Source organism: Lutjanus erythropterus, chromosome 7, assembly GCF_056507025.1.
Source record: "Lutjanus erythropterus isolate fLutEry1 chromosome 7, fLutEry1.hap2, whole genome shotgun sequence".
Taxonomy (NCBI): Eukaryota; Metazoa; Chordata; class Actinopteri; order Lutjaniformes; family Lutjanidae; genus Lutjanus; species Lutjanus erythropterus.
Genome location: NC_139323.1, coordinates 35,702,411 through 35,724,178, shown reverse-complemented (window position 1 = coordinate 35,724,178; position 21,768 = coordinate 35,702,411). Strand labels below are relative to the sequence as shown.

The 21,768-nt window shown below is 40.3% G+C and overlaps 1 protein-coding gene across 1 annotated transcript in view; it reads right to left on the bottom strand.

Moving 5' to 3' along the window:
* LOC146324319 (contactin-associated protein-like 4) overlaps positions 1 to 21,768 on the bottom strand; it is a 138,311-nt gene that overhangs the window by 83,359 nt on the left and 33,184 nt on the right. The window contains exon 3 of the mRNA XM_084723631.1: positions 5,221 to 5,414. Within this exon, the coding sequence (XP_084579757.1) occupies positions 5,221 to 5,414 (194 nt within the window). The remainder of the gene's footprint in view (positions 1 to 5,220; positions 5,415 to 21,768) is intronic.

Sequence of the window (21,768 nt, the reverse complement as noted above, 5' to 3'; positions counted from 1 at the left end):
TCTGGGTTTATCACCTTTCATGCTGAGTGTCAAATCAACAAGTTTTTAAGCTGCAAGAAGTCAAACCCCGTTCTTTCTTTTTAGTGATGACTCGCAGGGCTTCAGAGGGTTTGTATCCTTCACTGTGAGAAAATCGTATCCTGTCATATTGGAATCAAAAGCTGTTCTCCGGGCTGCTACTGTAACAAGAAGCGTGTACTGTCTACCATAAAGGAGAGACAAGATGCTTGACTGCCTCTGAATCTGCATGGCTGTCATTCTGACATACAGTGCGGTTTGCTCGGTGGTGATCAGTCTGCGGTCTGGTGCTGCCTCTCTCTTCACTGAAACATGGGGCGGGCTTAAATAGTGCTATAAAATACTGGAAAGATATGATTTTGAGAGGGAAGAGAAAAATGCTGAGGAACATTTGCAGACATGAAGCAACCACAGTACTGAAAAAGAGCCTCAGCTGTGCGTTTCTCGTCAGTCTTCAAGGAAGATTTCATATATGAGCAAGAGTATCAGCTACCCTACAACTGCTCAAATACAGAATATTTCAATATTAGATTATTTGATGTAGCATTGTGGTTGAGGTACTTCTCGATAGTCAGATTTTCAGCCACTTCCTGCTTTATTTTGGTATGCCCTCCCTTATGTGTCCCTCATTCCCTCATTTTTTGATCACTTCATTTTCACCTGTTCTTGATCGCCCTCACCTGTGTCTTGTTATCCTCCCCCTGGTGTATTTAATCCTATGTCTTTTCCCACCTAGTTGCTAGCTTGTCCTTGTCTCATGGTGACATCTTCTTAATTTTCGCTGTAGATTTTATCCTCAGATTTGTTCCCCTCTGTGCTCGTTTTAGACTTTTGCTTTTTTACATTTTGGATTTGCTGTTTGGTTTTACCTTGCTTTGGTTGAGGACTCTCCCTGCCTTACAGTCACATCTTTCAAGTCTTTTGTATGGTTGTTTTTTATTCATTAAATATCATTGAACTTCTCCTGTCTGTCTCTGGTGTCTGCATTTAGGTCCTTGACTCTCTCTCTTGAACTGTGCCAAGGACCCCTTACAAGACAGAGAATACAATAATTTGATGTCCATGCATCCTTTGTGAGGACCACTGATTTAGAATTTCTGATGGGAAACCAACATTATAAGTTATATAACGTCACTCTCTCTCCAAACCAATCTTAAGTGAATCCTAACTACCCTTTTAAAAAAGCCAAAATCACATAATAACACAAACAGATTGAGGCAGTGGAAGAGCAGCAGCTGCCATGATCTGTGAGGTAAAGGTACTTATTTCGCCCCAAGAGTCTGGTTGGTTTAGAGAGAGCAATAATTGGTATATATAACAGTGGTTTCCTGCCTGAAAAAGTTTGTCTGATGGTAAAGTGAAGCTGTGAAAATAATGTAAATATAGTGATTTTTTTGGGTGACCTGTTTTAAGTGGCTAAAACGACCCTAACCACAGCAGAACATTGCTTAGCCTCTATGCTCCTCCAAACTGGGGGCGTGCCGACCTCCATCTATTGCAGCTAATACGCTGACTATTGCCAAGTTCCTCATACAACAACACTTCAAATAATCTGAACTTTCCCTTTAAGTCGCCGCATACACGTGTCAGTCCAGTTTCTCACTCACATTTGCATTTTAGGCAGTGAGCTGACATGCTCATCAAGCCTCACAAACACGGAGCTGGCGAGCGCTCCGTCAGCAGAGGCTGTTGATGGGCACGCTCGCCGCTGCAGGAATCAAAGCTGTGACTTTTTGTGCGCCAAGCAGCCTTAACAACAGCACCACCAGCCTCCTGTCAGCAGAGGTTTAACCATCTGACAGCAGCTCCATGCCGTCGACAGAGCCCTGCCCAGGTTTCTTTCATTGTTCCATCCATTATTAATAAAGAGTGAAAGGCTCCTGGTGAGCAGGCTTTACGCTGCAGGCGGTACCAGTCCCCACAGAAATGTAAATTATGTCTATGACAGTGAGGCCAAATGTATTTTAACTTCAATGAACCTGTGTTCTGAGCTGCACTCCCTCCCATATTGTCTTCATATTGGCATAAATGTTTTTAACTGCAAATGGTGTACACAGCATTACTGCAGGATATTTTCAGTTTTTAGATAACTTTTCTTCAGGTATTCATTGGTTTTAAATAATTTCAGCAAAAAACTAAATTGCTTTGACTTGAAATTAGGTAATCCATCCCAGGAGATATTTCACGGTCTGTTTTGTCAGTTGTTTTGTTTTTCACAGTTTCTTCATTATCAAAGGTGCATTTTGGAAACTTTCCTTAAAGCTGAATCAAAGGATGCCTCACCAATCAAGATTAAGAAAACAAATAAAAAGGCAACAAAATTGAAAACAAGTGTCTCAAATCTCCGCAAGTCCTTCATACTACGGTGAAATAAATTATTTTTGTCTAAAGCACATGTGTCAAACTTAAGGCCCCAGGGCTGAATCCCACCCAGCATGTTTTATGCAGCCTGTAAGAGCGTGCAAAAAATATAATTTGTGCAACACCATTCTCTGCTGCTTTATCAATAAACTGCTTGTCCTAGAATGCATCCTGATTTTGGTATCCATGCACCGATGGCGTCTTACCAACACATATCAGAATACACCAGATAGTAGGGATGTTTGGTATAAAACGAATAGAAAACACACCGTATAAATTTGTCCAAAAGTGACTGAAATGTAGCTTTCTGCCTTCACAGAGTTAGCTGAGAGGTTGCGGTGTTGACAGTGAACCAACTGACTTCACTCCGCTGTGTGTGTGTGTGTGTGTGTGTGTGTGTGTGTGTGTGTGTGTGTGTGTGTGTGTGTGTGTGTGTGTGTGTGGAGGAGCTGCCATGACACAGAGAGCAGCTGCAGTGTGACAAAAATTTACAGCAAATTGTTAAAAGAACCTATAATGGCAGAGCTTTGCCAGATGTATACGTGTCAAAATAAGCTATCCAGACAGATTTGGCTTTAGCTTGTTTGTAACAATTCACTATGAGGAGGAAGAGGAGAAGGAGGAGTCTGACTTTTTAAACCTGAGCATGTCCATATGTTGGCAGTTGCACCGGCCTTTTTCAGACAATGATCAGAAAACGATCACCTGCAAATAATGTCAGACAACATAGGTGACAGGCTGTGGTGATATCTGAGGACAGGTTTGTATTTTTTTTCTATTATTCCACTTTTGCACATTAAATGTTCTTAAAATATCTCAGTATGATGTGAAATATGTTCTTGTAAAACAGTTTAGAGTAAAGTAATAGTTGCCATGCAGTGGTCATACCACTGTTTGATCCCTTCAGAAGCATTTGAAAATTTAAGAATTTAATATACTGTGATACTGAATAGACCATAGCTGTCCATGCTTCAGATTATCCCACACCACCAAGCCCTGCTAGATACCATTTTAGCATCAATAGCCATTCCCTGTAGGTTGTAACTAACATTAACAGTAGTTTCCAAGCAAAATATCCACGACAAGAGAAGGTGACTCAGAGGGGAGGCTATTTAATGCGAGATGGGAAAGTGAACGTTTGTGCTTAATGGAGACAAGCCGTTGTGTCTTCGTTGGAACGATGACAGTGCCAAATTAATGCAATTTGCATTACATTTAATTTAACATTCATTTTGGATTTGAAACCTACACAAACTGAAACAACCATTCTTGTTGTTCTGACTTTCTAACTTATACTGTTTTATTTTTTAGATAAATTGTATAATAGTTTTGCACTTTAATGTCTGCTTGCAATTATTTTTAAGACTTCTGTTTTCAGAGTTATTAATTATTAAGTTACTACTGAAACCCAATACTAATCAAACGCAGAGGCAATTATGTAATATGAGAACAAGTAAATACATTTATATAGCACAACCATAATGCTGATGTAGCCCAGGATGAAATATTTCATGATATCTCTGCTCTAGAGGATTTTTTTTTATTATTTTTAAACAACTTCATACAGCATGTCAGCGTCAGAAGGAATGAGTATTTATGGTTGTTCTGAATGGCTGTACACAAAGGTGCGGTGAAAAGCCTGTCATCAGAGAGAGAGAGAGAGAGAGAGAGCAGGACAAATAACCATTTGAATGTGGGGATAATGGCAAATATTGTCAAGCTAACAATCCTGGAAAGTGTCCGTGGTGTTTGCAGACATGACAAATGACAGAAATTGTTGTGTAAAGAATGGAAGAAGAGGGCTTGAGAGAGAATTTCAAAGCCTGCTCTCAGAAGGTAAAGAGATTCAGACGCACCCCGCCCCAAATTCCTCAGAGGTGTAATGCAAAGAGGATTTTAGATGCTGTTTGACTATCTGACAAGCAGTTTGGTTGCATATGACACCTTAATTGCCTACTGCTAGAAGCAATACACCTCTTTCACAACAGCCATTTTGACATGAAACAGTAAACACAGGTTTTTACCAGTGATACTAATTAAAGTTCTGTTCCATTCAGGTCAGGGTGCTGCTATTGTGCATGTTAGCTCAATGAAAAGCCTCTGCTACACTAAATAGAACAGGATCTTAATAACCCCGTGTTTACCTGCTATTTCTTATCAATAAGCCGTGAAAATGGTCTAGCCCATGTCTTCCCATACCACAATCATGAGCTCACAAGTTCATTTGAAGGCACCATTACTACTACTACCACTGTATGTATCTATGTTTTCCCAGTTGCATTGAATTATATTCACCGAATATGAGGTTGGTGGTCAAGGTGGATGTTTGGTGCACAAAGTGCAGGATTATAAGGGTTAAAAAAAAAAACACTTTAACTTTTAACTCTTTTTGTTGCCTAAACATATTTTCGGGGCTTTTCTGCCTTTAATCTGATAGAACAGCTAAAGTGAGGACAGGAAAGTGGGAGAGAAGGTGGAAAAATGACATGCAGTGAAGGGCTAATACATCTCAAGTCACTATTGACTTTTTCTATATTTAACCAAGACTGCCCTCTTTCCCAAATCTTAACCAAGAGCTCTAAGTGCCTTGACAGAACCATGAAGTTTAGTAATTCTTCAGCTGCTAAGAGCAGATATTGTTTAGCAGAAGCAGAAAAAAATGTAAAATGCTGTCAATGAATCAACATTTTGAGACGTGGCAAAGACAGTAATATTTAAACAACATTTCCTCATTATGTTGATAAGAAAAGTAATCCAGGCAGCATTACATTTCGTCCAAATTGTATTTGCCGCTGCAAATTAGTCCTGCTTTCCTCCATTTTTTTTTTCTCTGAGACGTACCCCTAAGCTGTCTTCCTGTCGGTGTTGTCTCCAGTTGTGTCCTGTGTCGCTGAACATCAACAGGTACCCCATCAGCCAATCGGAGCTGCCATAGCGTCCCTGCGTGGCGACTGCTGTGATCTGGGTTCGCCTCCCGAGATCCACCTCGAGCCACTGGTATCTGTCTGAGACCAGAGGAGACCAACCTCCAGCTCCTGCACACGGGGGACAGAGACAGAGAGCATGTTTAATGACAAGCAGCACATTTCGCTTCATGCAATTATGCGTGTGTTCAAGTGTGTGTCTGAGTGAGTGTGCGTGACGGAGGAGAGGGGAGATATAGAGGCTGGCAGAGGTGACAGAACAGAGAGCGAGGATCGAGAGACAAACTGTAGAGCTGAAATGTGATTCATTACATTTTAATCTACTTGAAATGAAACTTTAAAACTGTGAATTTATGGACTGGAGTCGAGGCTGCGTGCTATGATTGCAAAGCTGGCCAATAATAAATCTCCAAGTTTGGATATGAATGCAAACTGCTTGTTTATATGTCTGAGTAATGTCCTTAGATTAGTGGTGAGAAGTTCGTGGATGACAGGAATGCCAAAGAGTTAAGATACTGGGAAGTTTTATTAGCTAATGCTCTGTTTCTAAAGTTAAGTAGTCAGCACATTCAGAAGAAAATACAGATTTTAAGTTGAGCTGTTGCTAAATACAGTGTAAACATAGTTTATCCCGTTTCTGGCTTTGATTTAAGTCCACTTATATGCTCAAATATTTAAAACTGCAATATGTCAAACACTTCCCTTTCATGATGATAAATAATAAATCCTCATAATTCAAAGACATTAAGTGGGATATATTTGAGTCATAAACACTTGAAGGAAATGAATTAAGAGTGTGAAGCGCTGGGATGGTATTTAAAGCAATTTCATGACTCTCCCTCTCGCAGTGTCAAGATGTGTCCGTCCTGCCTTTTAATGTATCTGCTCTAGTTTTTATGGGGTTACCAAGGTGATAACACTCTTAGGGGCGAGTGGGATGTGCTAAGAAATCATTTAATAGCTCATTTTTTCACATTTCCACACTCACACGTGTGACCCAAATCACAGAGCATTTGTCTCTTCAACCATGATTTGCAGAGCAGACGCCTCTCCTATGTTTTCCAGGGTAACGTGCTCCCTTTTTCTGTCCTGGCGACAGCTGTTACAGCAGCTGGAGGGGACATCTAGGGATATGTGAGATTAACTCACACTGTGTTCACTCTACAGCCCTGCATGTAGGAGGTCTGCCGCTGTGCAATGGCAAACTTTCACTGAAAATATGGCAAGGTGAAAATAATTAGATTTTGATGCCACTTTATTAAAAAATATTTTGACTGGTGCAGCCTGACAGGTCAATTTTAACATTATATTGTGGAAATGAATAAATGGCATTAACACAAAGACACCTTTAACTGTTCTTTCCACTGTTATTTGACTGGCTGGATGGATGGATGTGCAAAGATCAATAAGGAAACAATAATGGCTCACTTCTCGCAAAATACACCAATTTCTAAATCCTCAGTGGAAAGGCCATTTATATATTGAATGATTCAACTTTTGAGCTACATCAGCAGACACACAGATCATCAAAATTATGAATATAACTTATTTGACACTGACATTACTGTAAAGTTGATCAAAGAAAAAACAGATCTCTATAAAGTGATCTAAATTAGTCAAAAATACAGTTTACTTGTTTGCATATATTTCCCCCCTTTGTTATGACCACAGTTTGTGGTGGAAAAGGGAAGCAACATCAAAATAACTACAGATTACAAAAAGTACAAGCTAGGGATTTCTGCAGTAACACCTCTCAAGTCAGCATTTACAAGGTGCAGCTTTGGCAGCAACCGCAATAACATTGTTTTGTTTTTTTTCTCAGAAAGATTCTATATAGAAAAAGTTCACATAGAAAATGTTGCATCATGTCACTGCAGAGAGCAGTATATTTTTGAAATGGACATTTTGTTTCAGTGAAAGGAAAACTGTGAAGTAGCTGAAAGATTTCAAATTACATAAGGCTCATCCATCAGTTTTTTCACATTTTTTCACCAATTATTAGAAAGATTATTAACTTATGTAATTGTTTTTTCTTGGTATTATGTTTTCAAGCATAAAAAGTGTGTTTCCTGCATTAAAAGGCAGTCTTCACTGAATTTTAGAGTTAACACAAATTGGTGTTTCTAAATGATCTTTTAACATGCGTTTGAATATTTAAAGTGAACACAGAAAAACCTGGATTTTTAAAATTACATTAAGCTTCATTCATGCATTCCCCATTTCAAAATGGTTGGAAAATTGTGTAAAATATAAATAAAAACAGAATGCAATGATTTGCAAACAGTACAGTACAAACACAATATATTTCATGTTCTGAATTTGAAGTCTGTAGCATATTTTTTAAAAGTTAGGATGGGCATTGTGGAATGCTTAAAAACACCTTTTTGGAAAATTTCACAGCTAAAAAGGTTAATTGGAAACAAGTGACAGTATCAGGATTGGATATTAAAGGAGTTCACAAGCATGGATGGGGTTGTGGGACACTATTTTGTTAAAGAAACTGCGTGGGTAAATATTCCAACAGTATAAAGATAATGTTTTTCAACACAAACTGCAGGAATTTAAGGATTTCACAGAGCATCCCACCCCTTGTGGATTCAGAGTTGAACATTCTCCTGCTTGTGTCCAGTTAATGTGCTAAAGTCAAACTTCTGATTTAATCTTTTGGCACACATCCTTTTACAAAGTGCAATAAATGTGCATGGTATTTAAAACTGATGGCTCAGCAAAACGCAAAGCAAGTGATAAAATGTCTTGATTTGAAAAAAAAAGAAAGGTCTCGGTTCTGAATTAACTTCACTGAGGAGTCCAGATCAAAAAAAGAGGAAAAAAACAAGGAATCCTCTTTCCTGAACTGTGTCCTGTGACGAACCAGATGCTGCATTCAGGGGATCTGTTTTTATTCAGAAATGTCGAACCTGTTGCACAAAGTTGGTCGGCCAGAGGAGGTGAGAGAAAAGCAGCATTGTGTGTTTTTGTTGTGCAAGAAAGAGTTGTTGCTTAAAACAGTCACTAACCTTTGCAGAGACGTCGCCAAAACTCACCCAGCTGCAATTTCATTTCTACTCTGGATGCTGCTGGCATCCCCTGCTCAAAGGAGCGTGTGTGTGTGTGTGTGTGTGTGTGTGTGTGTGTGTGTGTGTGTGTGTGTGTGTGTGTGAGACTGTGAGTGTGTGTGAGACTGTGAGTGTGAGTGTGTGTGTAAATGAGAGAGGGAGGGAAAGAGACGAGGGCCATGGCAGAACCTGATTATGAAGAAACATTGGAGGTGATGGAAACGGCTGCTACAAGATAATGACACTTTGAATACTGAGAAGGGCGTGTGTTTGTGTGTGTCTGTGTGTGTGTGCGTGTGTGTGTGTGTGTGTGTGTGTGTGTGAGATTGTGTGTGTGCGTGTCTGAGAAAAAGTGCTGAGTCAGGGCTAAGCAAATCCATGGCGCCCGAACAGCAGATGGAGGGATTTCTCCCCTATGGAGCACACAAACACGCACACACACACACACTCACGCATGATAAAACACCCAGTCTAAAGAGCACTTGAGATTGTGTTGCCAAGGTGATGTCATGCCGACACGAGTCCAATGCAAATCAATACCACAACACTTCAGACACACAGCCTCTCATCACTTCTATTATAAGGCTACTTTATACTGAAATAGCAAATAATTATTATAGTAACACGGCCGACGGTGAGCCCACATAATGTGCTGTTGGACAGATGTTTTGTGCCCTTGGAAGCGGCAGTTAGTCATGTCAGCCAGTTTGAAATAGAGGGAAATATTTCAATGACTGCAGACCTTTTTCTCAGCAGATATTTTTGATTTGTTGTAGCAGGAAAGCACAGATGTAACATTAACAATGGCTCAGTCCCATTATGCATCCCGGTGGAGCAAAATCCCAGTGAGCGAGTATAAACCATTTTGCTCTGTTTTCAGTCAAAAATGTCAAAGAGTCCCCAGTTTCTCAAATGTGATGATTTGCTGCTTTTCTTTGTTACAAATCACAGTAAATTGAATATCTTTTCAGTTTTGGGCCGTTTATCGTGGGCATGTGCAGACACACCAGGCGTGACTCATTTAATCAACCGATTTCAGACTTTAAACAGCTGATTAGTCGAGTCAGGTGTGCTGTTGGTTGGCTGGAGAGAAAACCTGCAGCCACTCGGCCCTTTGTGGAATAGTTTGGACATGCCTGGTTTATCGTAAAAGAAAACAAACAAGAAAACTAGAAATATCACATTGGGCTTTTGGACATTTTTCACTGTTTTTTAATATTTTATTTTATTGGCTAACGATTAATCAGTTAATTGACAATGTTATGCCCAGTTCGGGGGGAAAACCTGAGCAAAGCATAAAAGTGACTCCTCTTTTTCACCGCTCACAAGGATGACCAGTGTCACGGTCTGGTTGGCAGTCAGGAAACAGAGGAGTGACGCTGATGCCGGCAGGTGCCGTTTTAAAGTAGGCAGCCTCAATCATCAGCGGACACGCATGCTGGAGAAAAAGCACAAACAACAGAACAGCACCACCCTCCGACAAGGAGGGGGAACCAAGAACAAATATATTGCCAGACAATACAAAATCCCTCTTGACCCGGGTCATAACACCCCTCCACCTAAGACCAAACATTTCTTCCCCCCAAGAAATGTTTGATACCTGCAGACCTGCACGAGACAACACATCAGCTAGCAGATTTTCAGTACCTTTTATGTGGTCATAACAAGAAAATAATTGGCAGATTAATCGATAATAGAAAAGAGACATTAGTTGCAACCCTACGTTGTGCTGTAAAAATGGTTTATTGGATTAGTTTGTTTGACATGGGACTGGGACTGACTGGAACTTTCATGGTGCCATAATCTCACCAGAGGGGCCTTTGAAAATTGGAGGTAAGATAAGGTAGGATTCATAATTTTCTTGTTTGTTTGTTTGTCACCAATGCGTTTTTAAAGACACCTTTAAAAGGGAAGGGGGGGAAGCCATAAACTAATGCTATCTGCGGGGCCTTGACACGGAATAGTTTGGGAACTCCTGCCCTAATCACTAAACTTCTCTGCTAAGATGAATGCCAGTATGTTAAGACAAAAGAGTCTGAGTGTCCATGACGCTGGCAGTGTACAGCGTAGATGCAGTTGAGCCTCACAAGCTTACTGAAGTGTCAAAATTGCCAGCATACGGATGATGCATTTAACTCTTTTCTTCTGGCACCACCCTAAAGAAAAAAATAGCTTTTTTCTTTTTTTGCCTCACTGAATTTTTGACACATTTCTTCCTGCCCTCAGGCCTTTTCATTGTAGCCATTTTGACATGTCATTGCACAGGTGTAAAACATTAATGGTGCTTCAGCTTCAGGATTCTGGTATTGTTCGTGCTGACTCGCTGTCATCATTAATGTTATTAGTAACATCTGTGCTTTTCCTACCATGGAAAATGCCTCTTAGCCTGCTTGTCAAACTCACCTGTCATTCCGGTTACCTGATTCTGACACCTACCTGCACACTAACACACCCATGCACCTATTAGTCTCCTCATGTAGGAGTGTTTCCACCTACTCTTTGCCTGATTGTCTATCCAAGCATCTTAGCCAAAGTGTTTGAGCTGTCTCGCCTGTGTCCTGACTACCCTGATTTTTAAACCCTGCCTGCCCCTTTGGGACTTGGTTGCAAGTTTTGATTGCCTACCTGTTGTGAACTCTGCTTCAAACTTACCAGCCTTGTCTGTGAGTCCTGTTCCTGAGCCCAAAAAACTTGGGATAATGACGTGTTTGGGGTAATGATCTAATATTAGCAAAATCTCATCCATCCACCTCCCAAAAACTGGTGTGTAATGAGCATTACAGTCTTGAGGGGCACGGCTAAGGATTTTTAGTCTTGTTACTTATCAAACTCATCGGACCATAATATTAATGTTCATTATGTTCTTAAAAATGTTCTACAATGTATGTGTTTAAGCTCAAATCACTTGGAAATTTGAGTGAAGATAATTAAGTTTAACATATTCCACTTACAGGTGAAAGGGGATGTTTGAGATATGATTTAATTTGAGGAATGAGTGTTTAAACTTTATAGATACTATAATTATCATCATTATAACACACTAAAGAAGAAGATTGTCTAAACTTAAAGGACCAGTGTATACACTTTTGTACATTCTGTCATGTTTTATTTTGGTATGTCTTCCCTCGTGTGTCTTTGTTGTATTTACTTCCTGTCTTTGTCTGTTTTCCTGCCTTTCTTCATGTCTGAGTGTTTCCACCTGCCCCTTATCACCTCCCCAGGGTATTTAGCCTTGTGTCTGTTCTCCCTTCAGTTGCTAGTTCGACCTAATTCACATCGTGTTCCGTTGCGTTCTCTTGTGCACTTTTTTGGACACTTAGTGTTTTTTAAAGTTTTATTTTTGTCCTTTCACTCACATGTCCTGTTTGCGTTTTTTGGGTCCACTTTATATTTTGATTTTGATACATTCCAAGCATGTTGGTGAACCTACAGCGGCTGCGATCTAGTGCAACACCCACTAGACCATATCCTTCCAGTGTCCCATGTAGTTTGTCCATTCTGGGCTACTGTACAAACATGGCAGTGCAACATGCCAGACACCGCAGAAGAGGAACCACACTGTCTATAGCTGTAAATGGCTCATTCTAAAGGAACAGATACACAACAATTCTTGTTTTCGTATCAAAATTTCCATATATCTCTATCTTCTTACAGTATACACTCCTGAAAACATACTTCTGAATATTATATTTCATTTTTGTAATATTCTGCCGATAAATCCCCTAAAATCCTGCACACTGAACCTTTAACTGAGACGCCTTTGGGGAGGAAAAGAAACTTATCTTGTCACTTTGTAAGTTGTTTTTCATGTCATCGTGACTTCTTTCTGTAGACTATATTAGAGTAAAGCACCATTATCTACCTTGCTTCTGTACCAATTAAAACCAGATTTATGGATAGGAGGTGGATGTAGTATATTTTGGCCTGAATTAACTGTGTCTGAGGTCATCTTCTTTCCTCTTGTTTCTGTGGTTTTTTTTGCCCTCCACCAGCTGTTTGAGTGGTGTGCTGCCTGCTCGTTAGGGCAGCAGCTAAAGGCCAGAGCTACTAAGTACCTCGGTAACAGACACGAACACTGACAGCGCAACGGGAGAGAACTGACACACTGACCTTTCCTCATTACTGCTGGATTGGACAGGAAAGAAGTGAAGAACACAGACGGACAGAATGAAAGAGTGAAAGAGTGACAGAGAGAGAGAGTCAGATAAACTGACACCTACAGGACGGCAGAGGAGGAGGAATTAGGAGGAGATGGAAACAAAGAGAGCAAGGTAGATACTTCTGCTCATTAGGAACTGGAGAGGAGAAGCTAACTAGAACTTCGAAGGGTTCTTCAGCTTCTCCCTATAGGAGAACAGTTTTTGGCCCCTGTTAGGGCCTTTTATAAAAATTCCACTTTCAGAAATAGATGGTATCTAGAACCCAACAACGGTTATCTGAGAAAGGTTTCACCCAGAACTCCCTATCAGGGTGGGTTTCACCCACTTGAGAACCTATATTGTAAGGGATTTATCAAGAACCCACCCAGGGGGTTCTACCCAAAACCTTTTTATGGTCCAAGGGTTTTCTCTAGAACTGACTCGGGGTGGTTAACTGCAAACCCTTTAATATTCAAAGGATTTTATCAAGAACCCACACAGGGGTTTCAACCGAAAAACACTTTTATAGTACAAAGGTGTAATGGTTTCCCCAAGAACCCTCTCTGGGCTTTCTATCCAGAACCTTTCAACCTTCTGGGTGCTAACAAGAACCCACCCAGGGGGTTCTACCAAGAAAATTTTTATATTATAGTTGACAGAACCCTAGTCTTATGAAGAACCCTTGAGAAACACTTTCTTCACAAAGGTGTTTTTCAGAAGCAATTGGTCCTGGGTTCTAGGAGGAACCCTTTTGGAGCCTTTATTTCCAAGACAGCAGAGTAGACAATCTATATAGAAAAATATATGTATGTTAAATCCATCATTTTAGTCACACATCACCTGTTTGATCAACAAAACAACTCTTTCTGTCATGTGTCATCCTGTCGGTTCTGATCCAGTACATCTCCCTGTTTTTTTCAGCCTAACTATCTCTAATGAAACCAAAGCTTTTCCCCTCTCAGGAAAGTAATTGAGGTTAAAAACAGGTCAGGAACATTGCAATGTCGCACCACTGGACATTCAAATTAGCACATTACCACAATGAATTAACCAATCAGGAGGCCGTGACTTTAAGGGTCAGCCACATCAGAAGACCAACCGACCAAAATGCTTCAGGGGCAGCGGTGGTCGAAAGTTATAGAGGCGGGCCGGAAGCTCATCAATCCAGAGGAAAAGTGTGTGAGAGTAATGATCCTTCCTGTACAATAAACCTTTTAAAGGTGCAGAGTGGAAGATTTGGCAGAATGTGGCAGATTTGGTGAATAACATTCATGTTTTCATGAACATATAAACCTGAAAATAATTGTTTTTTTTAATTATTTTAGAATGAGCCAATTATATCTACAGAGATCACAGATCCTCTTCCATGCTGCAATGCTACACGTTTTCACCATAGTTTCTCCCACCCACAGGGGAGGGTGAGGCAAGTTGGCTGCGATCTGCAAGGTCATAAATACAGAAAACATTCAGGGCCCAATCTTAAAACCGGCGCAAAACGGATGTGCCAGTGGTGCAGGTGGCATTGCTATCTTATAGTACACCAGCGCAGTTTCCGTTTTTGCCATGGGCAGGAGGTCTAAAAAAGGTCTAGGCATGTTGGCTATCATGTACATCATGTATTGGAGTCAAAACCACCTGGTCAAAGCACAAAGTCTGTGGCACAATCATCTGTCTGCACAAGATAGCAACCAGCGCATTTGGCCAAAGAGCACACACACATATCTCCACAAGAGTTTATACAATTTTTTTTCTAACCCTGTATTTAGCTTTTTCCAATTTTGGTGCATTTGACGGCTGTAGAAGCAACACCAGACTGCAGTCTTTCCATGACTGATCACCCCACGATAAACAGCAGGGTTACAGTATAATGTCACACCACCACAGACACACACACACACACCAGAGAGAGCAGCCTCTCTGAGCCGCTACTGTCAGCTCAGCACGGGTGCAACACAGAAACTTTTTTTGACAAGGGCCACAAATGTGCTTCAGGTGACTGTCAAAGCTCTAGCACATGGGCTCTTCTCTGTGTTTCCAGTGTTTTTCTGCGGACATGCAGAGTCTGGTCATACTTGTTAGCTCTGATGACTAGTTGTTACCGTTATGCTGCCGTAGCCACACCACAGCAACACAGTGTTTGTCCTGTGCACTCCCCCTCCACCCCCAACCACATCCTCAACATCTTGTCCTCTTTTTCACATTTTTCAGAAATTTTGCAGTGGGTGAAGTTACGCTCAGACCTGCGTGTGCAGTTCCACTTTTATTAAAAACAATACAAGGAAATAATTTCATTTCAGCAGTATTTATTAAATTAAGTATAGATTGATGAATTAGTTAGTGAAAGGCTTCTTATGGTTCTTTTACTACGTAACTTTTTTGCTAAACCAATTGCATGCAATGCATCTGTGATTTAGCCTCTAAAACACAGCATCAAAGTTTAAACTTAGTTGAATTTTTTGTGCAAAAGACTTTCATGGTGCCCTTGCAACACTGTGAATCACAGCTTGACAGCATCTTGGCATCAGGTCAGTGAAACAATATGACAGTATCAAAACCACGTAGTGAAAATATGTTGAGAACTGCATTTGCTAGAGATACTGAATCTGGTCCAAACCTTCCTGCTACAACAGATCAATACAGACTAATTACTGTAGGACACTACAGGAAACCATCTGGAAAGTTTGTGCTCCTCCCAATAATTAAAGCAAAAGAACAAAAAAAAGAAAGAAAACACTATCCATGATTTACCTCAACCACCTGGAGTTGGAGGTGCTGCAGCACCCTCAGCACTGCTACATCCTACGGCTCTGGCTGAGAATGATGTGAAATCTTCTCAGGACCAGCTGTGCCTTATGTGCATAATGCATCGATCATCGATGAAAACTTTCCTCAATACTCACAAATAATTTTCACATGTTGCAGCAGATGTACCAAATTTTAATGAGTTTCATTTTTCTTTTCTTTTTACTTGAAAACAACCAAACAAACAAACAAACAAAAAAAAGTTATGGCTTTGCAAGAGCAGAAATATCTTGTAAGTGAGCAAAAACACTTCATATTAACATTTTTCAGCTTGGTAGATGTGTTTATTAAAAATTAATTTCCTAATTATGTTGATCAAATTAATTAATTAATTCAGGTGGCAATAGTTCTCAAAAAACATGTTTGTTGTTGCAAATTAGTATCATAAAAAATACATTTTTTAGGAGTCGGGGTTGGAAAAGTTAACTTCAAACTTTGAAATTATTCAAAAAATTATGTTTGGCAAGAAGTTTTGTCAAATTGGTATAAAACTGTGAAAGCTACTGTTAAACTTGGTAACAATACAGTGACAGTTTAAGAAATATAAATTTGTTTTTCTCACTGAACATAAGTTCTCAAATTAAATATTGTCTAGACAAAAACATAAGCTTTTTATTTTCTAAAATTGCCAAAAGATGAAACCAGGACCTATCTGTTCAAAGAATAAATAACCCATTATGACATTATTCTGTACCTCACAGTTTTTGATACACAGTGGTGCTACAGACACTCCTCCCTGTTTTAAATTACAGGCCTAATTCCAAAACAAAAGGTCTCTAATCACAAGCTTTGGAGTGTGACCTTCTTGTTTTCTGGGGATGTGTATGTGCTGGTCGATGGGAGCTGAATCGATACAAGTTTGATTAGTACATAGCTGCTCAACAGAAACAGAATAAACCTGGCTAAATTGCGGTATTGAGTGCAGAATGTTTTATTATTAAAATGTATTCATCCATAGGCCAATAAGAGCAAACAGATTCCCGACTAAAAGGTCAATCCTGTGCTAATCTACTCAGTGTACACCGGGTATTTTTGTGTCCATGTTCTCATTTACTTAAGTTTTTCAACAGGTCTCTAAAATAGTGCAGCTCTCTTAATGAGTATAAATATGTGTCACTGCTGCAAATCATACATGGATTTATTTGGGCTAGCATGAAAGCATCAAAGGGAATGTTATTTTGGACGCCTCCTCCTGGCGCAGCATTAGGATACAGGCCAAGGACGTGCAGTGTCACGGCTGGATTATGACTTTTTTATGACAGCAGGGGCGTGAGATAGAAACTCAGAGATAACGAGTTCAGTTCCCACTACAGCCAGTTCATGCCCATCTGTAACCACAAGTGTTTTATAAGTGTCCTTGATTCCCTCCAAGTAAGAGGACCGTCTCTGAGCCTAACATCCTTTTAAATCAAAATAAGAATCTGCTGTCGTGGACTCAGCTGGGAAGTACCATATGCCAGTGGGACTTGCTTAAATGTGGAGCAGATTTTGGTTGAGAAACCTCTGTATGGATAAACATATCACTCTATAATCTGATCTACGTTAAAGACCAGAGCAAGCACTAGGATTAACCTTGTGAAACTGGAAAACTTCTACCTTGAGCCCTTCAAACCTGTATGTTCAACTACTTAAATGCCAAATGATGGCATTTCTGGGTGGCCTGACCTGTCCTGATATGGCCTGACTGAAACATGATGTGACAATGTAATATCCCGTCCTAGAAGAAAAAGAGAGTAAAAGATGAGTAAAAACAGCCTCAGGTCCAAGATGTTAAGCCATCTGTAGAGTTTTGTATGCTTTATAAAGAAATACCACACATATTGTGGGTTAGTTTTCATTGTTTGTTCTTCAGTGGGGGTTAAAGATCCTCAATTTCTCAGCTGAATGCATTCAAGCACTTCTGTATTACTGTGAGGCTGTGAAAGTCTCTATTTTCTTCAGTGCTGTGCCATTCTTCCAACAGCCCATTATTCCCAAACCCCAATAGTTTGAAAAATGTCCCATTGGATTGAAAGCCCATTTGCCTGACGGCATGTTATCCCAAACACAAACAGCCACTGCTCCGAAGACCCTGAGGTCCACACGCTGACCCCCTAAAGCTGGGCATACCCTGTACAATTTGACCCAATTTTTAAGCAGAGCAACTCATTTTAAAATCCAGATTTCATCTTCATTGGGCTTTGTTTGCCGTGCAGTGTACGGGTGGAAGCAAGGACCAATCAAAACAGCCATCAAAGGGTCCGATAATTTTTTGACACAAGAGATTTCAGTCAGCTGTCATCAGGCTCTCGCACAGTTGAAGCAGAGCCACAAGTTGTCTCCCCAAAGTCGGTGTCATTTTTTTCACTGCATCCGCGCAAAGTAGCAAACAAAGCATTTGAAATTGCCATGACGACATGGAGCATCATGTGGACAGAAAATATGGACAGTACAATGTAGCTAGCTAACCTCCAATTCTCTATGCAAAATGTACATGTGACATACTGCATACGTCTTCCCAGCCACCTGTAAGTCCATATACGCCAGCGGCTCTAATTTTTCAGTGTGTGAGGTTTTAGCGCACAGGATGGCATGGATGAACAAACTTCCACCTGCCTCGGAGCTTTCAAACAAATCTTTATTGACGATTATCAACAGCCAGAACAGGCAGTTTTATTTTTTATTTTACACGATTAGACCATGCAGTGTGAACACATAAATCATGAGGTTTGGCTCTAAAGCACAGGTGATTTACATGTACAATATTCACTGGAATTAAACAACACTTCTAAAATTGTACAGCAAATGGACAGCTTAATCCTTGCTCTTTGATTCCACTGGACACGTCACATCTGCGATAAAATTTTGATACGTCCCCCACATGGCTTCTTGTCCCACCAGCAGTGTTTCAGAAATGGAGTGTTTTGTCCTCCCGATCATATTGACTTGCTCAGAATTTGTTGATTTGTTCCCTTTCCCTTGTTTTTTGTGCTTCTACCATGCATAAGTAGGCTACTGTTAAATAATTTATAATTTCTCTGTTTATTATAACCCAGAGTCTGCACAGGGTCTTTTATTCTGAAATTTGATTCTCTGTGTTGTTTCTGTGTCTGGCTTCCTGTCTGCTCAATCTGCTTAGTGCAGCTTGACACAGTATCTGTCAAAAATAGACTCAGCACATATTCTCCGAGGAGCAGAACGGAGAGCCACTTCTGGGACACGCTGTGGTACATCTGGTGGAATCAGGAGCAGACTAGACTGGCTGGAATCAAGTCATAACCCCATCCCTAACCTTATTAACGGGTAAAACCCCTGCCGATTCGGTACCATGGATGGGGCCAGCAATTGCTGAAGTAACAGCTGCAGGGGCGTTTGTTGATAATCAATCAATCGATCAACCTAGGCAGGCCTTTAAACACAAACTTAGTAATGGAGTATGAATAGCTGGAGCAATTCAATCCTATTTTCTATAACCACAGTCTGCTGTGTAAGTAATGGCCAGCCTCTGTAACACAACACCCACAGCAAGACGAGCTCCTCCTGGAGCCTTTTCCACCAGGAGAATTAACTTCAGCCTTCATCTCTGCTAATAAGACAGTAAAAGAACACAACATCCAGCACATTATTTATATCCGATCTGTTCTAATTCCAATCTCCACCGTGTTAGTGTCAACTGGGAAATAGAGGCAGACACAATGCTTGTCAGGGCAATGGCTTCACTAGGAGGAGCAGATGTGTGCGCCTAATAAAAGTAATGTTTGGTTAGCACTGATGCACCGTTATTCCACACAGCACCCGGTGAAGGAAAGGCGAAGACACTAAAGGGGACAGGGGGGCAAAAACAGGACAGACGAGGAAAAAGATACAAGCCATTAGAGGAGGAAAAATCTCCCAGAGTCAGAAAGATACACACAGTGACAGACAGTATTACCAGGTCAAGATTTGTAAATGTATCCGCGCGGGCTTGGGGGAATCTGAAAGGGTTTTAAGTTGATTTGAGTTGGAGAGTCATATGGTTGCAGTGGATTTGAGGAGTTTTTTCTGACATCCTGGGAGATAATATGCAGCTAAAAAATAACTCAAAGCAAACAAACAGCTTTAGTATCGTTCTCAGAGAAGGGAAGCAACAAATCAAAATGGGAAACAAGTCCTAAAAGGAGCAGTTTTCAACGTAGCAGGGCACTGGTACGTGTGTGTGTGTGTGTGTGTGTGTGTGTGTGTGTGTGTGGTAACGTCCATTAAAAAGACCTTGACAACATACAGCGATGAAAGCAGTTTTAGCGGTCAACTGAAGCAGAGTAAAATTAGGACCGGCCACTGGAGATTCTGGCTTTGGGGAGTTTTACAAAATGTGGTAGGCAGGATTGCTAAGTAATGGGACTCTGACGAAGAGGGAGCTTTTAAGGGAGAACAAATCAGTGACGTTTGCTGTTTGTCAAGGCATTAAGAGTGTTTTATATGAGACATTTGTGTGTCATACTGAAGCAATACTGAGTTTAAAGCAAATCACTTTTATTATAATAACAATAAATCAAATGACATGTAAAATCAACGTGTCACTGCGAAAAGGATTGTTCGTAGTGATAAACCTATAATTGTCACCTGACCCACCCAGGAGACCAGAGTTTGTGTCCCATGGGAAAACAATGATCAACTTTGACTTCTTTTCCTAACCCTAACTTGTTTTGTGAGAATTTGTTGAAAGCAGATGAACACAGTGGTGGAGAAGAAAAACGGAGCTAAAAGAGACAGAATGCTGGACTTGTATTCATCAGATGGACACAAACATAACTCCAATCCAATGAAAATGTTTCTCCATAACTGCTGGATGTGTAAATTAGCCACTGTAAGAAGTTTGTCATGTCATCATAATATTGAACATTGGGTTTCCATTTTTTAGCATTTACACACATTGCTCGCTGTCTCTTTTTACTTGTTGTCAATTCATGTCTCTTAAATAAGCACTCTGAGCTGCATTTTTATGCATTATTCATATCTGGACGGTCAAAGGTAGAATCAGTACGATTTGTCCGAGCTGTTGGTGAACTCACCAGAAAGATAGCTGTTTGGTGAGTCACATCCTCTGGATGTCAAATACCGACATTTTTGGGTCGGCAAAGCGTCCTGAGCACAGCAAAACAATGAGAAAATAAGGAAATACAGGCAGATGGCAGGGTCTCTGCAGAAACAGCCACCACCGCACACTTCTAGTGGGTCATAAGTGATGAGTCTAAGAAAATTTAGCATATTCTGCCTCTAAGTAACAGCAGTAAATAGTTTGGTAGTCACAGTATAAAACTCAGTTACCGTGTTTTTTTAAGGAGTAGTCATGGATTTACAACTCCGGTTATTATCAGTAAATTGGGAGAGGAATGTAGAAGCAATATAGAGAAAAGGCTCAGGTGAGAGGCTTTAAGCTGCATTTTTGTCAAGGAACCAGGCAATATTTACCCTTATAATTAGATATATGAAGATAGTGACTAGCTCGGATTAAGAGGATTTGAGAGGAGCAGCTGTGGGATTTAACCAGATATGGTGCTCAAGAGCAGCCTTTAATGGACACCTGGAGAGGCAGAGGTGGCACCTAATCATCACACAAAGATCAATACCTCATTCTTTGCCTCCCTCCATATAGTTAATATCAACCTTCAGCTCCTTGCTAATGTTTGAATCCCCTTTTCAAATCTAAATTAGAACTTCCAGAAAATGATTACTGGGGATTGATGAAGTGTTCCAAGACTATTTCAGCATAATTACAGTGGTTCTAATGTGCAATTATCAGTATGGCCCACTGCAAAACAGAGACCGTTTAGATGTTAAATACCGCCATTAACATTTGCCTATAAATGTTAAATGTTGTCATTAACATTTGGCTATACGGTGGAATGAAGTTATCTCAATGTTTTCTTGGCAGCCCACATAAGGTTGAGTTAAAATTACATTTACAGCAGACCACACTCTACAAGGAGTACAAGAAGAGAGTGGCAGTGCCAGGTGACCTTAAAATACAGGAATACATAGTAAAAAGAGAGTAAATGTGGTTGTGGAAGGAGAGAGTGGGCAGACAAAGAGGAGAGGCGGAAAGCTGAATGTAAAAGGTTTTGGTGAGATGAAAACACGTGGGCAGCAAAATGGGGGACACAAATGGGGAGTTAATGGAGCTATATGTAAGACTTTTAGTTTAAACATTCAATAAGCTAAAATTATCTACAGGATGTAAGGAATAACAGATTTGGCATTAATTAACTGACGGTAAGTTAGCTGTGTGTTTAAAGTAAGAAAGACTGGTCTGGTTATATGCTTCCCCCTATGTGTTTGGTGAAGGGATTCGACAAAAGGCCAATTCTTACATACATAAATCACCAATAACTTTTAAAAGATGCCAATAGACATTATTAAAGTGCTCACTAGATGTCACATTTATTGCTATGAAACTGAGGTCTGTCTGTGAGTTGTATGAAACACAGCACTCTGTTCCACATAACCACC